The sequence below is a fragment of the Leptonychotes weddellii genome, chromosome 8, assembly GCF_054177405.1.
Source record: "Leptonychotes weddellii isolate Sample4059 chromosome 8, ASM5417740v2, whole genome shotgun sequence".
Classification (NCBI taxonomy): domain Eukaryota; kingdom Metazoa; phylum Chordata; class Mammalia; order Carnivora; family Phocidae; genus Leptonychotes; species Leptonychotes weddellii.
The window spans coordinates 76,847,918-76,863,956 of NC_138376.1; the positions used below are offsets into that span (position 1 = coordinate 76,847,918).

The 16,039-nt window shown below is 34.6% G+C and overlaps 1 protein-coding gene across 7 annotated transcripts in view; it reads left to right on the forward strand.

Annotated features, from left to right (window-relative positions):
* Nucleotides 1–16,039, forward strand: part of GRIK2 (glutamate ionotropic receptor kainate type subunit 2) — a 647,288-nt gene that overhangs the window by 389,319 nt on the left and 241,930 nt on the right. For all 7 annotated transcript variants that reach the window (XM_081828716.1, XM_081828715.1, XM_081828720.1 and 4 more), the window contains exons 8-9: nucleotides 6,115–6,258; nucleotides 9,157–9,264. In XM_081828716.1, the coding sequence (XP_081684842.1) occupies nucleotides 6,115–6,258; nucleotides 9,157–9,264 (252 nt within the window). The remainder of the gene's footprint in view (nucleotides 1–6,114; nucleotides 6,259–9,156; nucleotides 9,265–16,039) is intronic.

The following is a 16,039-nucleotide window of genomic DNA, read 5'->3' on the forward strand; positions in this document are numbered from 1 at the left end:
GACATACGTTTGTACCCATGAAACCATCACTAAATCAAGATATAAACGTGTATCACATTGCTCTTAAGAGTGATTACATTTAAATGTAAATTATTGCATACAACATTGGGTGTGTTTGGAACCTAGGCCAAGAGCCCAACTATGCAAAAACTGCTTAAGCAGAATGACATTGTCACAAATGTAACTCTGCTCAGCATAATAGAGAAATAAATTGTGAAAGGTTATGTTCTGTGTTCCCTCCATGAAAATTCAGTCGGGGTACCCAAAACGCACACTACTTGGGAAACAGAGGAATGCTCTTCTCATTGGAAAGAAAAATAAATACTTTTGGTAGTTTTGTTTTGTTTTGTTTTTGCTAAGAGAAGTCTTTAGTATTTCTGAGAGATTTTATGTACCAATAGTCCCTTGTATATTTATATGGAGTTCAGGGATTGTTCATTTCCAGCTATTTGCTTCATGTTTCACATAAATAAAACCTGTCTTTAAATTTGTTGTAACTCCTGTCTCTCTCAGAACTTTACGAAGGAGGTGTTTAATGATGATGATTATAGTGATCAAAACCAGAAATAACATATGCAGTCGACATGGACATCCTTGGTAACGACTGCTTTGTACTAAATGCTTCTGTAAATGAAATCTAAATATATGGAAACCTTTTGACCATTCACAGCATCTATGATTATTCCTGCTTTTATATGTTGGGAAATGTTTCAATTATACATACCAAATCAAAAGTAGTAAACAATGGTAATTTTTGTCATTTGAGACTTTTGAGAGCATCTAATTCCTCTGATTCTTCAATTACTTAAAAATGCATAGTGGACTTTTCCACAGTGTAAAAGAAATATGAACTGTTCTTTCAATACTTGCAAGTCTCATCAGACTTGAGGTTACTTGAGATAGATGAAATCATCCTGGGTGACTAAACCAATATCTGTGCCAATAGCTCAGCCATAGAAATTAGCATTTGTCACTCTGCCACCTGCACTTCCCGCACACACTCCATGCCTGGAAGTAATTAGACTAGGTATAAGATAAACCCAGCAGTAAGTTAGGGAGATGGTTAGTGCATATTTAAAATGTACGTGAAGGCACTTCTCATGATCTTTTCAAGCCACCCGTTTAGATCACTAGTTTAATTGAAATGTGTAGGACTACATCACACAATTTTAAAGGTTTGTAAAGCAAGTTTTTGGCTGACAGACATTCTTTGTAGGTTAACTAACTTATTTTGGAAAGAAAAATAAAGTTCCAACTGCAGTCTAGTCTGAGGTAGTCTCTCAAGGGTGTTCCTATTACTATCGATAGATACTTGACCTAGCAGTGAAGCATGGAGGTTTGTACTTAGATCTGTCTAGACCTACCTCGTCTGCACTGCCTTCTGAGCTGTATTCCCAGGGCGAAGAGATATTCTATCTTTCCAGTAAGTGTGATCTATTTATATATAAGTGAGTAATTATTCTTAAAAGTGAGAAAATGGGACAGATTGTTTTATCTTCATTGCTGACTTTTTTTTTTCTCTGCTTAGCTTTTGTCTTCGTAATTTAGGGTGCGAGTGACTACAATTTTATCTAAACCCCTCATATGGATTTTTTTTTTTAAGATTTTATTTATTTATTTGACAGAGAGAGACACAGCGAGAGAGGGAACACAAGCAGGGGGAGTGGGAGAGGGAGAGGGAGAAACAGGCTTCCCGCCGAGCAGGGAGCCCAATGCGGGGCTCGATCCTAGGACCCTTAGATCATGACCTGAGCCGAAGGCAGACACTTAAGGAATGAGCCACCCAGGGGCCCCCCATATGGATTTTAATGACCAAATTGTACACATATTCCATTTTAATTTAACCAGTTAAATTACAGTTATGTGTAACCCTGAAGCTTTCTTTAGAGGTAGCTATGCTGTAAAAGAAAAAAATGTGACTTGGGAGTCAAAGGAACTTTTATTTGTATCTCAGCTCAGAGACATACCCTTTTTGGGACCTGGGGACATAATTGTCTTGTGTTCAGCAGAGCCTCCAAATATATGAGACCTGCTGTCATCAGCTTATCCTCCATTGCCTTTCATAGTTTCAGTAGGAATAAGCTTAAGAGAGGTAGTTGGTTATGATAGTTCAGATAGTGGGTCTAAGAATTAGGTCTTGCCTGTGTCTTGTTTCTAAGTCTTATTTCTGCCAGAGTCTTGTTATGATAGTTTGGACAGTAGTTCAAAGAGCCAAGCATTGCCTGAGTCTTGTTTTCTGAGTCTTTTTTCTCAAGGTGATGAGACCTTGAGAAAATTACTTTAACCTTGCTAAGCTTCAGTTTCCTTCTTTCTAAAATCATAATAGTAATATCACCTAAAACATATGGTCTTGGTAGAATTAAATGAGACAATGCAGGTAAAGAAATTGACACAGTTGTGTAGTATAGAGTAAGCATGCAATATAATTTGATGGTAATAGTAATATTATCAAAATGATAAAGTAATTAACCTGTGTGTCTCCTGTACTTTTTTCCTCTTCTCTTCCACCCCTCCCTTTTTTCCCTCCTATTTTCCATCAAGAGAAAAGTCAAGGCAAGGGACTATAAAGCCAATATGAGAGGGTGGAAGACTTAGCAAGAGCAGCTCATTCAATCTCTACAATTTAGAGTTGGGAGTGAGAGACGCCCCTTAAACCTGATATTGAAAGACATTCTAAAACCTTTACCTTTTGAGAACCCCCTGAGCGCAACTGCATAGAAGAAATCTACTTTCATGAAGTCATTCCTGGTTAATGTCACTTCCTGACTAACCTCTTATTGACCCAACCCCATACATTGATGTATTCCTTTTTTGTGAGGTTGTATTTATCCATTCTCCACAATCTATACATTTCCCTACTTTGCAGCCCATTTTTGTTATGTATTTACCACTTATCAAAACATGATGTAGATCAATACTTTCAAGTACTTACTGATATTTCTCATATTTTGTAACTTTAAAAATCATTTAAACCATTTTGCTTTATTAAATGTAGAGCTCTGAGCAAAAACCAGAGAGAAAGCTGTGAACTGTGGGTAGATTGTCTGGATTCAAATCTAACTCCACCTCTACATGCTAGTTGCTTAGGCCAGTTACTTAACTGTTCTCTGCCTCAATTTTCTACTTGGTACAAACTCAGTGGATTTTCACCTGGATGATGGTTGCAAAAATTTAAAGGGAATGATTTAAAGAGAATGCCTCATATGTAGTAAATACTAAATGAGTGTTAAGTAATACTATTACTAGTATAAGACAGATTTTCAAGCATATGCATTCCTGTGAAAATAAGAAAAACACTTTTGAAACACTAGGGTTTTCTCACTACTTTTCAAAGGTGAAAGAATTTGCATATGTATGGTTTTGCAAAGAAGACAGTAAAGTTGAGTCTGACAGGATAGCAAGTATAAATGGAAAATAACTCCATATTATTACATAAAACGACCAGTCTAAAAGTAGGACAGAAATAACACTCTAAACTGGTGAAAATATCATAGAGAGTAGTTTCAGAAGTTCTGTGTATCCCTTTATCATAAATCAACGTATTTTAAACTGGAAATTGAAGAAGTAATTTGCTCAGCAACTTTTTAACTATTTAGAATTTTTTTCTCTAGTATTTACCTTCTATTTAATAAATACTATCTTTCTTTTATAATTACATTTAAAATCACAGATCTCAAATAGTTTTATTATCAACTAGTGTGTCCTCTGCTCTTGATGCTGAAACTATGTACCAAAAACAATTTTTCAAATGCTTAATTTGACAAAATTCTTCCTTAACATTGTCATTTTAGATAAGATTACTCTTCTAGGATTTTCATATAAGTCATATAAGATCATGTAAGTCAGTAAATCATGGCAGAATAGTAACAAATATCATATTTATTTTAGTTATTTTGTGGAACTAGATCAAAATTTTCATCTTGAAAATTATCAAATGGTATTTAGCAAACTCCTATCTTAAAGAAACTGTAGAAAATAAATAAAAAGAAAAAAATTTAAATTCTGTTAATAACTAACTTTCAAGAGTAATCATTGGTTTCATTTTAGTGTATTTTCTTCATTTCGATCTGCTGTTGCTGTTGATATAACATGTTATATGGTGGTTAAGAATACTAGCTGTGAGCAGAGAGGCTGAGTCTGGGGCCTCTCTACTTGTTAACTGTGTGACTTTGCTTAGTTACTTAACATCTATCAAACTTGGTTTCATCATTTGTAAAATGGGAACAAGAGTAGCGCTTTTATTAAACCATTATTGTGAGAATTATATAAATTAAGTAGTACATATGAAGTACCCATAAAGATATATAAAGGCTTATGCTGGACATACAGCTCTGTATAATCTATTTTTACACTTAGCATCATATTCACATGTGATTTCTCGTCTAACTGATTATTTTTCAAAACATGGTTCTTAGTGGTTTTATAAAACATCATTGCGATTTTACTCTATTTCCTTAGCTTGAACATTCAGCAGGTTTCCACTTTTTTAAAAAAATAAATCATGTATATAGCTTTTGTTCTTATCTCTGATTTGCTTAGGGCAAATTCCAGAAAGAAATTACTGGGTTAAAAAGAACATGGATATTTTTAAGGCTCTTTTGTGGTTTTGCAAAATTGTCCTTTATCTTCCCCCGAGTAGTGTGTGAAAGTGTTCATGCCTCTTTACCTTTGTTCACAGTGATTTTTTTTAATTCATTTTATTTTGAAATCAAATGTGTCTTTCATATCTTGGTAACTGTTTTTATGACCACCTGTGTGCTATCTAAGATATGTCCCCTGAATGTTACCTCAGGCCAAAGACAAATATCAGTCTAATCCTCAGGCTCATGATGTATGCCCGTATCAACTCCATGATCCTAGTTACACTCTGCAGCCATCAGAGGATGCGAAAGTAATCAGCTGGTATTTACAAAGTGAAGGTTAGGAATCTGAGCTATGTTCCCCAAAGATTTATGAACTATAAAATGGCATTCTTATTATGTTCTGTCACTGCATTGTGCTCTTTAGCTGTCTTCCATTTTATGTGGTCAAGCTCCCTAGGATCCATTTGCATGAAAGCGACTGTGTGTACTCATTTTGTATTGTGTGGTGGCAAACGCTATAATCTACAGGGTTCCTATTCATTTTGGAATTCATTTCACAGCTCACTAATTGTGTGAATGAGAAGAGGAAATATATGCTTTTATTCTGAAGCATGCCAAGCAGATGGCCCAAAAGTCCATTGCTAGCATTACAGTTACTGTGGTCCTCTTCTGTAGGTTGTGAGCCTGGCATCGATCCGTCAGACACAAAGCAAGGGTCCATTTAACACAGCAGTTAACTGTCACTGAGCCTCTGGTTTGTTATGACTTATAAACATTTTGTTTTTTAACATCAACTTCTAAAGTGGTCAGTCATTTGAGCAGGTGCAAACAGTAGAATTCATATCCGTCTTATTGGAGAAGACAAAATGAACTTTTATTCATATGGAAATTTGGGGAAAAGAAAACAGTACAGGGGATTAAGCTTAGTTTCTTAAAATTACTACATGTATTGAGATTCAAAACTGTAGCATCATTTCTGAGATTGAACCTTTTGAAAAATTAAGTTGAAGAAAAGATCGAGGATTATAGCTAAGCTTTTTAGGTGAATCTCCTTTCAAATCTCTTTTGTTTTTCCTGTGCAAAGAAATTGTTTATTTACTTTTATATACAATATGTCATTTATGTAAACATTCAAAATGTTTCCAATTGCATTCATCCTATGTGTGTGCATATGTGTGTGTGTGTGTATGTGTGTGTAGTGAGACAATCAAACAGAGCTAGAGGGGGTGACAAAAAAATAAAATAATGAATGTCTTCACACATTGCCTACTTTAACGGAGATCCTAGGACAATATGAACCTGGGTTATTACCTCAGGAAAGGGAGGGTAGGTCAGGTGTTCTAAGGGAGCTGATGTAGTAATTTGATCACAGTATCTTATTTAAGAGCATCGGAAATACTGTTGTCTCCCTTATGTGAAGATAAAATGAGTATATATTTCTCTCACTCCTTCCTTCCCTCCCCTTTCATACCTCCTACCGTGGGTTTCACTTGTTGTATTGACTCCATATTTCCTTTTTCTCGGCTTTCAGACTGATGCTGCTCTAATGTATGATGCTGTGCACGTGGTGTCTGTGGGCGTCCAACAGTTTCCCCAGATGACAGTCAGCTCCTTACAGTGTAATAGACACAAACCCTGGCGCTTCGGGACCCGTTTTATGAGCCTAATTAAAGAGGTATGTCAGAAGAAGCACATCTGCCTAGTCTCTTTTGTCCTTAAGGTGAATGCATTGAGATTATTTCAGTTTTCCTAACAGGTGACCTTTTACCTTTATCTTTTGAATTAAACTTTCTGTCTTCCTCCATACAGGCAAAATTAACAATTTAACTAAATGATGTGGGACAAAAGGGGGAAAATTACATGACAAATAAATGGGTATCTTTCAAAATATCTATGATTGTGTAAACAGATGAAAATCTGTGACCTATGATTCATGACATTGTTAGTTTTCACCTTCCTGAATCTTTATGTGTATTACTTTTCATTTATGTGGAGATATAGTTTAAAGAATGTTCATATTTTAGGCAACAGTTTTTAACATGAATGCCATTTGCACTCCAATAAATCATATGTCTTAAAGAATTGTTATTTAGATCTATGGTTCCTAAATATAATGTCTAGTTATTTTAATTCTATTAGCAGTTAACATAAAACAGATACCTGGATTCACAAGAGTGCAAAGTTTACTTCATATTGTCTAATGCAATCATTCTTATGGCCATTTATCATTTCTGATTACAACTGTTATGGTTATAGACCAAGAATGCCCACAGTGAAGAAAAAAGAGGCAAAATTCTGAAGATCACACACACACACACACACACACACACACATACACACATTATTCCTAGTTATCCTATCATGAAGGAAATCTTATGTCAGCTTAGGATACATTTCATTTGATTATAACAGGAGTTTTTCTATGAAAATGTAACTGGAAAAATTTAATTTTTGCTAGGAAAATCACAGGGATTATCCCCATATAAGATTTTTCTTAATGGCTTTAAAGAAATCATCAATTCAGCATATAATAAATTATTCATCTCGAAAATAAAAGTGAAATTGGGTCATAATTAAGAATCTCCAGGTCCTTTGCCAAGAATATCCAGGAATTTTCCTTGTGTGATTTTTAATGTCCTCTCAGATGGGTGAACTGACACTCCCTGATGAATATGTAGTTCATTTATTTGTTTCACATTCTACCTTTATGTCTGGTTTAAAACTGAGCATCGGAGAGCTGCAGACATAGTGCACGGGTTTGGCTTCTGAAAGAATTGCTTTCTGAGTGCAGCACCTGAGTATTGAGGTGTGTGTCACACAGTCCTATAAGAAACAGTTGTATGAAACTCACTACTGTATTCATCGTAAGTTGTTGTCGAGGACGTTGTCCACTAACTCACATGGTGAGCCTCTTTATGAGGACCAACAGGAGACATTCCTCTCAGGTTTTAATGCCAGGAAAAGCTGAGCTTCTCCTGGGCGGTTGGAATGTCTCAAATTATGGACCCTGTATATTGTGTTTATATCATATTTTCTTCACTGCTTTGGTTTCTAGGAAGTTCAGAATTAAATTTGTGATTGTATTTTGTTAGTTGTGCATTCTTACCCGATAAACATTTCTTTATGCTGCCTCTATCCCAGATTGTTTTTTTTAACTATTGTCTACTTATACTTCTGTATTTCTTGATCACATTAACTATTTTTATACTAATATGCATTTTTGTTAATCACCTTAAATTATTTTCTTTGGAAAAGGATGGGTTAAAAATATCTTTTGCTTCCTTATTGGAGACCAGTTAACACATGTTTAAACTCAGTGATGACATGTTGCTATATGTATATAGATATGTATTATAATTGTTTGTTTTATTTGTAATTTATTAGCCTAAAACTATTTTCGAATCCTTATACCTAAGTACAGAAATACATGGAGACTAACAAATGTAGCAATAATGATATCCATTTGTAGTCCTTGTTGAAAGGTTACCCATAATCTATTTGGTTTCATTTCTTTGGATCTTGGTGTAGATTCTTTCAAACATTATAGTTGTGAGTATGTTACATTATTTAAAATTTTCATATGTAACTATTTTCCTAAGCTATTTCCAAATGGCAAATAATGGAAAACATTATTTTTTTTTATATAGCCAGAATGAGAAGACTTTTTGTATTAAAAAAAAAAAAAACCCTCAGAAATTTGCTCACCTGTGATGGGTTCAACCCATTATGTAATTAGATTATTATATTTTCACTTCCTTCTACATAGAAATCTCCTTTTACAGGAAGTATAGCTTGATATGAAGTAATTTTGATATATTTCTCCCAATCTCACTTAAGGGAAAATAAAGTAATAAGTTGATTATTCTAAGAGGAAAGTGTATAGTTGAAGTTATATAATGTAGGTTTTCCTAAATTCAGTTTCTTTCTCTGTAATAAAATAAGTTTATGTTCATATTATATAACAGTAATTCTGTTTGCAATCTCCAGTGACATATTCACTGTCTCATGTATTATAATAAGTGACTAAATTATTCTGTTTGCAAAAGGAGATTTGCTACTTAAAACAATCTTCAAATTTCTCATAAAAATTATACATACAAAATGCATTATTTTAATATAATAAGTTTTATACTGAGACTAAGACAATATCTGTAGACAAAAATCTTCCAAAGTTTAGAAGAGGAAAAAATGTTTTAAAAATCAGTAGTGATGTCAAGGGGCGCCTGGGTGGCTCAGTCGTTGAGCGGCTGCCTTCGGCTCAGGTCATGATCTCAGGGTCCTGAGATTGAGTCCCACATCGGGCTCCCTGCTCAGCGGGAAGCCTGCTTCTCCCTCTCCCACTCCCCCTGCTTGTGTTCCCTCTCTCGCTGTGTCTATCTCTGTCAAATAAATAAAATCTTTAAAAAAAAAAAAAATCAGTAGTGATGTCAATTTATGAGAAGTAATGAAAATAATGTTCCTTATTTTTTGTGTGTGAAAAAAATGTTTTATCGTCCTTTACTTGTTAACCCTTTGTATTTATTTATTTATTTATTTATTTATTCATTTATTTATTTATTTTTTTTTCCTATAGGCACATTGGGAAGGTCTCACAGGCAGAATAACTTTCAACAAAACCAATGGCTTACGAACAGATTTTGATTTGGATGTGATCAGCCTCAAGGAAGAAGGTTTGGAAAAGGTACTTGAGTCATTCAACTTATTTACTTTAATTATTAAATGAAACAGATCCCAATGAAGAAATAAGGAAATATTCCTTCTTGTAGTCACATTTCATTAACATTTAACTTTATTGACTAACTCTTAAAATACATATTCAGTTCATTATATTGAATATAATAATTGAGGATTAGTATTCAAGCATAAAAAATGTCTTAAGACAATTAAATATTTTATTTTCTCACCAAATTTTTCTTATACTGTGAAATGCATATAATCTTTATTAGCCTTAAGATTTAATATAATAATTAAAAATATTTATACTTGTATTTGCATAGACTTTCCTATTTGGAGCAGGTCATAAAGATTAAATACAGAAGCATATTTCCATTGCTGGGCCATATTCAAATGAAATGTCTGACTTAATGTACACAAAGTAAATTAGGTAAGAACATAAATACATTACACTGGTCTATCTTATTTGATTCTATATCTAGGGTAAAGTCAGACAATGATTACAGAATTTGGGTATATGCTTACTTTAAAAATATTTTAGTGTAAGTTATTTAAATACAAATAATATAATATAAATATACATAATAATATAATAATATAAATATACATAATAATATAATAACATAATAATATAATAATAATATAAGTATAAATAATATATGCATTAATGTATTTTTCTGATAGACTCATTGAAAGTTTATTAAAAAGATATTTTGATAAGAACTTAAGAAAATAATTATATTTGACTGAGATAATATTGTTTTCAAGATAATGTGTCTTATATTTCATCTAGCTATTAAACATGAAGCATTACTTATAAATGGAAACTAAAGAAGGAAATTGAGTCAGAAGAAGGGGTCTTTTAACCTAAGAGACAGTAGCATATTTGAATGTTGATTCAAATGATTCTGGAGAGAGAAAACATACATTTTTGATAATGTTGCCAAGGTAGAGAGAAATACATCATGACCAACTGACGACTAAAGTTGACAGGAATATTACCTCCACCCACTGAGAGTTTTAGATTGTACCCTTTAAAAGACCATGTAAAATAACAAACTGCAAACCAAATATGCATGCAGCAGTCACTTCCTAACTGCCTTTCTCCCATGATGAGAATATTATTCTATACCCAAGACTGGAATTGATAATGGTGTGGTTTAGTCAGCTCTTAATGGGTTTTATACCAGTATTTACCGGAGTTGTTATCTTATTTTCTTGGACGTTTACAAGTCACTAAGATGAGCTTTGGCCATTGTTTGTATTTCAATACATCAATAAAGAAATGGCAATGACTTTCTTGTTACTGTAGGCCCTGTAAAGGACACATTAGAGAAGCTTTCTCTAAGCAATAGTGGGGATTATAGAAAGACCCTGAATATAATGGTTACCAAGTACATGGGATGATCAACCAGACTGATAAGCAAGATACAATGTGAATTAGACACGTTGCCTTGAGATTTCAAAAATATTTTGTATATTCCTCTGGCATTTGAAATTTTGTTTTGATAAATTAATTACACACAATCTTTATCTTCAAGGGGCTTTTTATATAGAGTGATTAGATAACACACTTGAGAATAAATACAATGGAAAATTGTTTCAAGCTTTAAAAGAGTAATAAAAGAGTATTTCTGAAAAAGGATATAATTAAGTAAAGAGTCACGGCATATGAGGTACTTAGAACTAGCCTTTGAATAATGGAGAATTATTGATTGGTAGAGATTGAGTCATTGCAGAAAGAGGTAACAATATGGGGAAAGACATATCATCGTATTTTATTTGATCATTTTATACACACACACACACACACACAAATATGCACATAGAAGTGGGAGATAGAGCATTTTAAAATGTTAGATTTAGGTCATAAAGTAAGCACCATGTTGAGATGTTTGTGATGTATTAGTATACAATATGAAATCAAAGAGAGAATAGCCTGGAGGTCTATGGGATGTGTGGAAATTTGGATTAATTTTAATATGGAGCCATGAATCTCAAACTATTCTGAGTAGAAGTGAGAGATGAATTAACAGTGACAGAGGCAGTAACTGAATCTTCAGCAGTGTTGTTAGTTCAAGGAATAGCAGAGCATTGGGATTATGCTTTTAAGGAGTAATGGAGGAACCAGGTGATAAAAGTAGGAGAATAAAGGCATCCGTCAAAGATTGATGAAGAAAATAGTGGGAAAATTATCATTAGAAAGAAATTGGAACAAATCTGAAGAGGCACATAAAGTACTGAGGTTGGGTGAAGGTAAGTTAGAGAGAGGGGGAATTAAAAGTTTGAATCAAATGCTTTCAGTATCTTCAAAAATTATTACATAAGGGGGCGCCTGATTGGCTCAGTCAGTTAAGCATCTGACTCTTGAATTCTGCTCAGGTCATGATCTCAGCATTGTGAGATCCAACCCTGCATGGGGTTCTGCGCTGGGCAGGGAGTCTACTTCAGATTCTCTCTCTCCCTCTTCCTCTGCACCTCCCCAACCCTCATCGCATGTGCTCTCTCTCTCAAAAAAAAAAAAAAATAGTACATAAGTCATCAGCTAAAAGAGGGTGGTTGGATTTAGTTTAGTCAGATCTTAAGAATAATGGGAATTTTTTGGCAATGCCATTGTGACAGACTTGGCTTTGAGTCGTAGGAATAAGGTGCTGCTAAGTAGCAAAAGGTACGCATTTTTGTAATCTAGTAGAATGGTTAAGAGATCCAGGTATGGATTAAGGCAGAATTGGGCTCAAATCTTTGCTCTGCCATTTACTAGTTATGGACAACTTTCTTAACCTCTCTAAAACACAGTGTCTTAACTGCATCAGGGGGTGATAGCAGTATCTAATTCATGAAGACTAATGAGTCTTGCCAACTTTACTTTTATTTTGTCCTCAAAAATATAGTTACCAAACCATAGCTGTAAAGACAGAGTTCCTACCTTGATAGAGTTCACAGTTTGGAAGGTTCAACAGATAGTGATCCAAGAGGCTTAAATTCCAATTCCAATTCTGTCACAAGTGTGTGAACTTCACCCTTCCACCCAAGTTCTCTGTGCCAAATTCCTCATCTCAAAAAATGTAGAGTGCAAAGGACTTCCCTCTGGGACAGGCAAAAGTGAGAATACCATGGCCTCTAAGAGAACCTGGAAATGCAATCTTTATAGGTGTCAAGGCTAAGAATTTAATTATCCTATTTTATCATGTATAGGTGAGGAAAATGGATAAAAAAATGTATAAAATGCTAGTTTTATCCATTACTTCTCCTCATGCCTACTGCCTTTTCCTAGCTTTATCTTGGTCATCTTTGTCCAGCACACTTCATTTATTCATTTGATCCTCTAACAAATATAGAGTGAACCTCTATTTTATGCCCTTATGAAGGTTATATCTTAGTGAAGGGAACCTGCCAATAATAAATGGACGCTCAAAGGTACAATATAGGGTTAGGCAGTAATAAGTGCTAAAAAGAAAGATGACTTGTTTATATGTTCAGGGAACTGAGTTTGGGGTTGAAATGAGACTATGAACACATCTTTTCCACTTAGCGCCCCGAGATCAGATTGAATCTTTTCCATTCTATCTTGACAAGAACCTTGGTTGGAACCCAGCCCACTTAGCGATTGTCCAAGAAGAGTCACTAATACTGCAGACGCAGCCAGTCACATCTGTCCAAACAAGCTCCCCAAGCCGTGACAGTGCCTTCTCTGGAGCAGAGGAGGAGGAATAAGGGGGTAGGAGGAAACTGCAGGTGCCATTCCAGATTTTGTCTACCTCTGGCAATAGGACAGTTTGTTTTCTTTAAGTCCTGGTGTTCAGTACCCAAGACTTGGAAAAGGAAAATAAGAATAAGTGGTTTTCCCAGCTTGAATTCTTCTGTTCAGTTCAAAGACCATATTGTGTATTCTACTTCCAAAAGTAGAATTAGATGGATCCTAAACACAAAATGTTTAGGATGCATCTATTTCTCTCCACATCCATTGTTGCAATCATAGCCAGGGTACCTTTCGCCTGGACATCTGTTTGTTGGAGCGCCAACAAACATCTCTGTTCTGTTCCCCCTTACAATTCATTCCCCAGATGACAGCAGCCAGACCAGTGTCTTTTAAAGCAAATCGATCCATGTCATTGCTCTGTTTAAGTCCTTTCACTTATTTCCACTGTATTTTGATTAAAATCCATATTTACAAATATGATTATTGCCTCCCTTCCCCCTCACCTCTCACTACCATCTCAGATGTTTTCTATGCTTTAATTACACTGGCTTTTGCTGCTCCTTTTTCCATAGACACAAAGTTTTCTCTATTACTTTGGTAGTAGAGTTTTCCCAGCCTGGAAAACCCACCCCTAGCCCTTTGCCTGGCTAACTCTTACTCATCCCGGGGGGGTCACAGATTAAATCTTTCTTCCTTAGATAGGCATCACATAAGCCTGACCAAATTTAACTTTCTCATAGCGCCTTGTGCTTTTCCTTCCTGGCACTTATCACAATGTGTAATTATATATGCTCCCAGTCCCACTGTTTACATATTCAAGGCCTAGCAAAGTCTCAGGCACAAAGTATATCCTCAAGAAATATTTATTGACTAGCAAATGAAGGAAGGGTCACCGTAAGAATCATAAGAAATACTTCCCATATTCAAGTGTCTGGTGCAAATTTATTTTCCTATGGCACAGCATTTACTTTATTTTATTTTTTATTTTGTTCCCAGTTTGTCCCCTTACCTACACAGTGGGAACAGAGAAATCCAGTGCTTAGTCAATGAGCTGGGGTTGTGAGTCAAAGCTTCAAGGGGTACAGGATTTTAGAATGCCCAAGAAGGCAACACTGAAGTCTGAGCTTGCAAGGATGCACAATGCACCCTCCATAGTACAGTGTAATCCTGATACTCCAGTTCTGCCTCAAAGAGGAAAAATAATTCTTCTATTTATAAAAGTTCCGTTTTTTCATCATATAAGTTTATGGTACAGAAATAAACGAAGACCACTTAAATGAGAACACACAAGTTATTATTCAGAACTTGCTGTAGCACTTGCATTTGGCAGAGATGCAAAGGCTGGTAGGTCAGTGGGAAAGCTTTACAGTGGAAAAGAAGAAAGGCCTCAGATGCGGTCTGATTGGAGATTGTTGGCAGGAGGAAACGTGGACCACTGGCAAAAAATAGGCAAGTTGGGGGTTATTGAGTAGATCTTGACCATTTGGCAGATTGCCGCAGAGGTTGTGGTTTGGCTTCCCAGATAGTTTTCTCCAGAGGCCCTGGGTCAAGTTCTATTTCATACATGGTCAGACTGTTGTCTTTTTATATACTCAGTCTGTCAATGGAATTACTGAAGTCTCTTGGAAGGAGAGGAAGAAATAGCACAAATAGTAAGGTCAAGAAAAATTGACATGAGGAAAGTAAAAATGTCATCATAACTGACAATAAAATGAAGTTTTTTATTTTATTTTTTTCTTTGAATATGTAACTAGGGTATGATTTACCACTGGAAATGGTTTAACGTTACTTACCTAGTCCTCTGAAGGTTAGCTATGTGCTTAGGAAAGACCAGCTTTAGTTGGAACTAAACACTTGATTAAATGGCATAAGATGTTAAGAAATATTGAGAAGATGCTTAGAATATAACTTCACAAGGATTCTGTGTAGAGCAAAAACAGTTGGAATCTTTTACATAAGAGAGGTTTGAATTGAGTTGATGACACTCCATGATAATGGTGTATTTCCATCACAAGGTGAATTATCTAGAGGCCATTTTTGTGAAAATAACAACTTATACTTAAAAAAGAATTTTTTTAAGGAACTATAATGCAATAATAAAGTCACTTATTCATCTGAAACTAATATAACACTGTATATTAATTATACCTGAATTAAAAATAAATAAAATAATAATAAAATCACTTATTCCTACCACATGATTGAGTTTTCTTATCAAATGTGTTTTGTAACCACTGTATATGTCATGTGCTTTCCAAAAAAAAAAAAAACCACAAAATACAACAACAACAACAAAAGTCTCTGTTCAAATGGATTTTTATTGTACTAGGAATATTAAATTCTAAGTAGAGGTATTAAACTAAAATCATTCTTGTATACCTCTCCTATCTGTTTTCTAGCATCAAAATTAGCTATTTGTTTTGGTTATTTTGCTGATAGGTTTTTGAATGTGATATTTATATTAAAATAGGACTTGGAGAATAGAGTTTTTTGTCTCCTCGGTGGAAATTGTTTAATTAATCCCTATGCAAATTGGCTTTGTGTGTTAATATTATATTAATTTTGAAAAAAAAAAAGTAAGGATAAAACCAGTACATTTCTCTGTCCAGAGACGGTACTAAGGACCCTGCAAGTGTTTAGGACTATGAACAATAACACGGTGTTTGCCTCAGCATATTTTTATAATAAAATCAGCTTCTAACTTACATATCCTTAGGGGAATTTTTGAAAAAGCAAAGTGGCTACAAAAAGCAATTTTATGGAATATATGTTTGCCAATTTCTACAAAGTTAAGAATTTATATATATAATATAAAGCAAGATAATTCATATTTGCAAACTTTTCTAAAGTGTAACTTTATCATATTTTACTTTTTTAAAAAATTTTATCATGTTATGTTAGTCACCATACAATACATCATTAGTTTTTGATGTGGTGATCCACGTTCCATTGTTTTCGTATAACACCCAATGCTCCATGCAGTACGTGCCCTCCTTAATAACCATCACCGGGCTAACCAATCCCCCCCCTCTCCCCTCTAAAACCCTGTTTGTTTCTCAGAGTCCATAGTCTCTCATGGTTC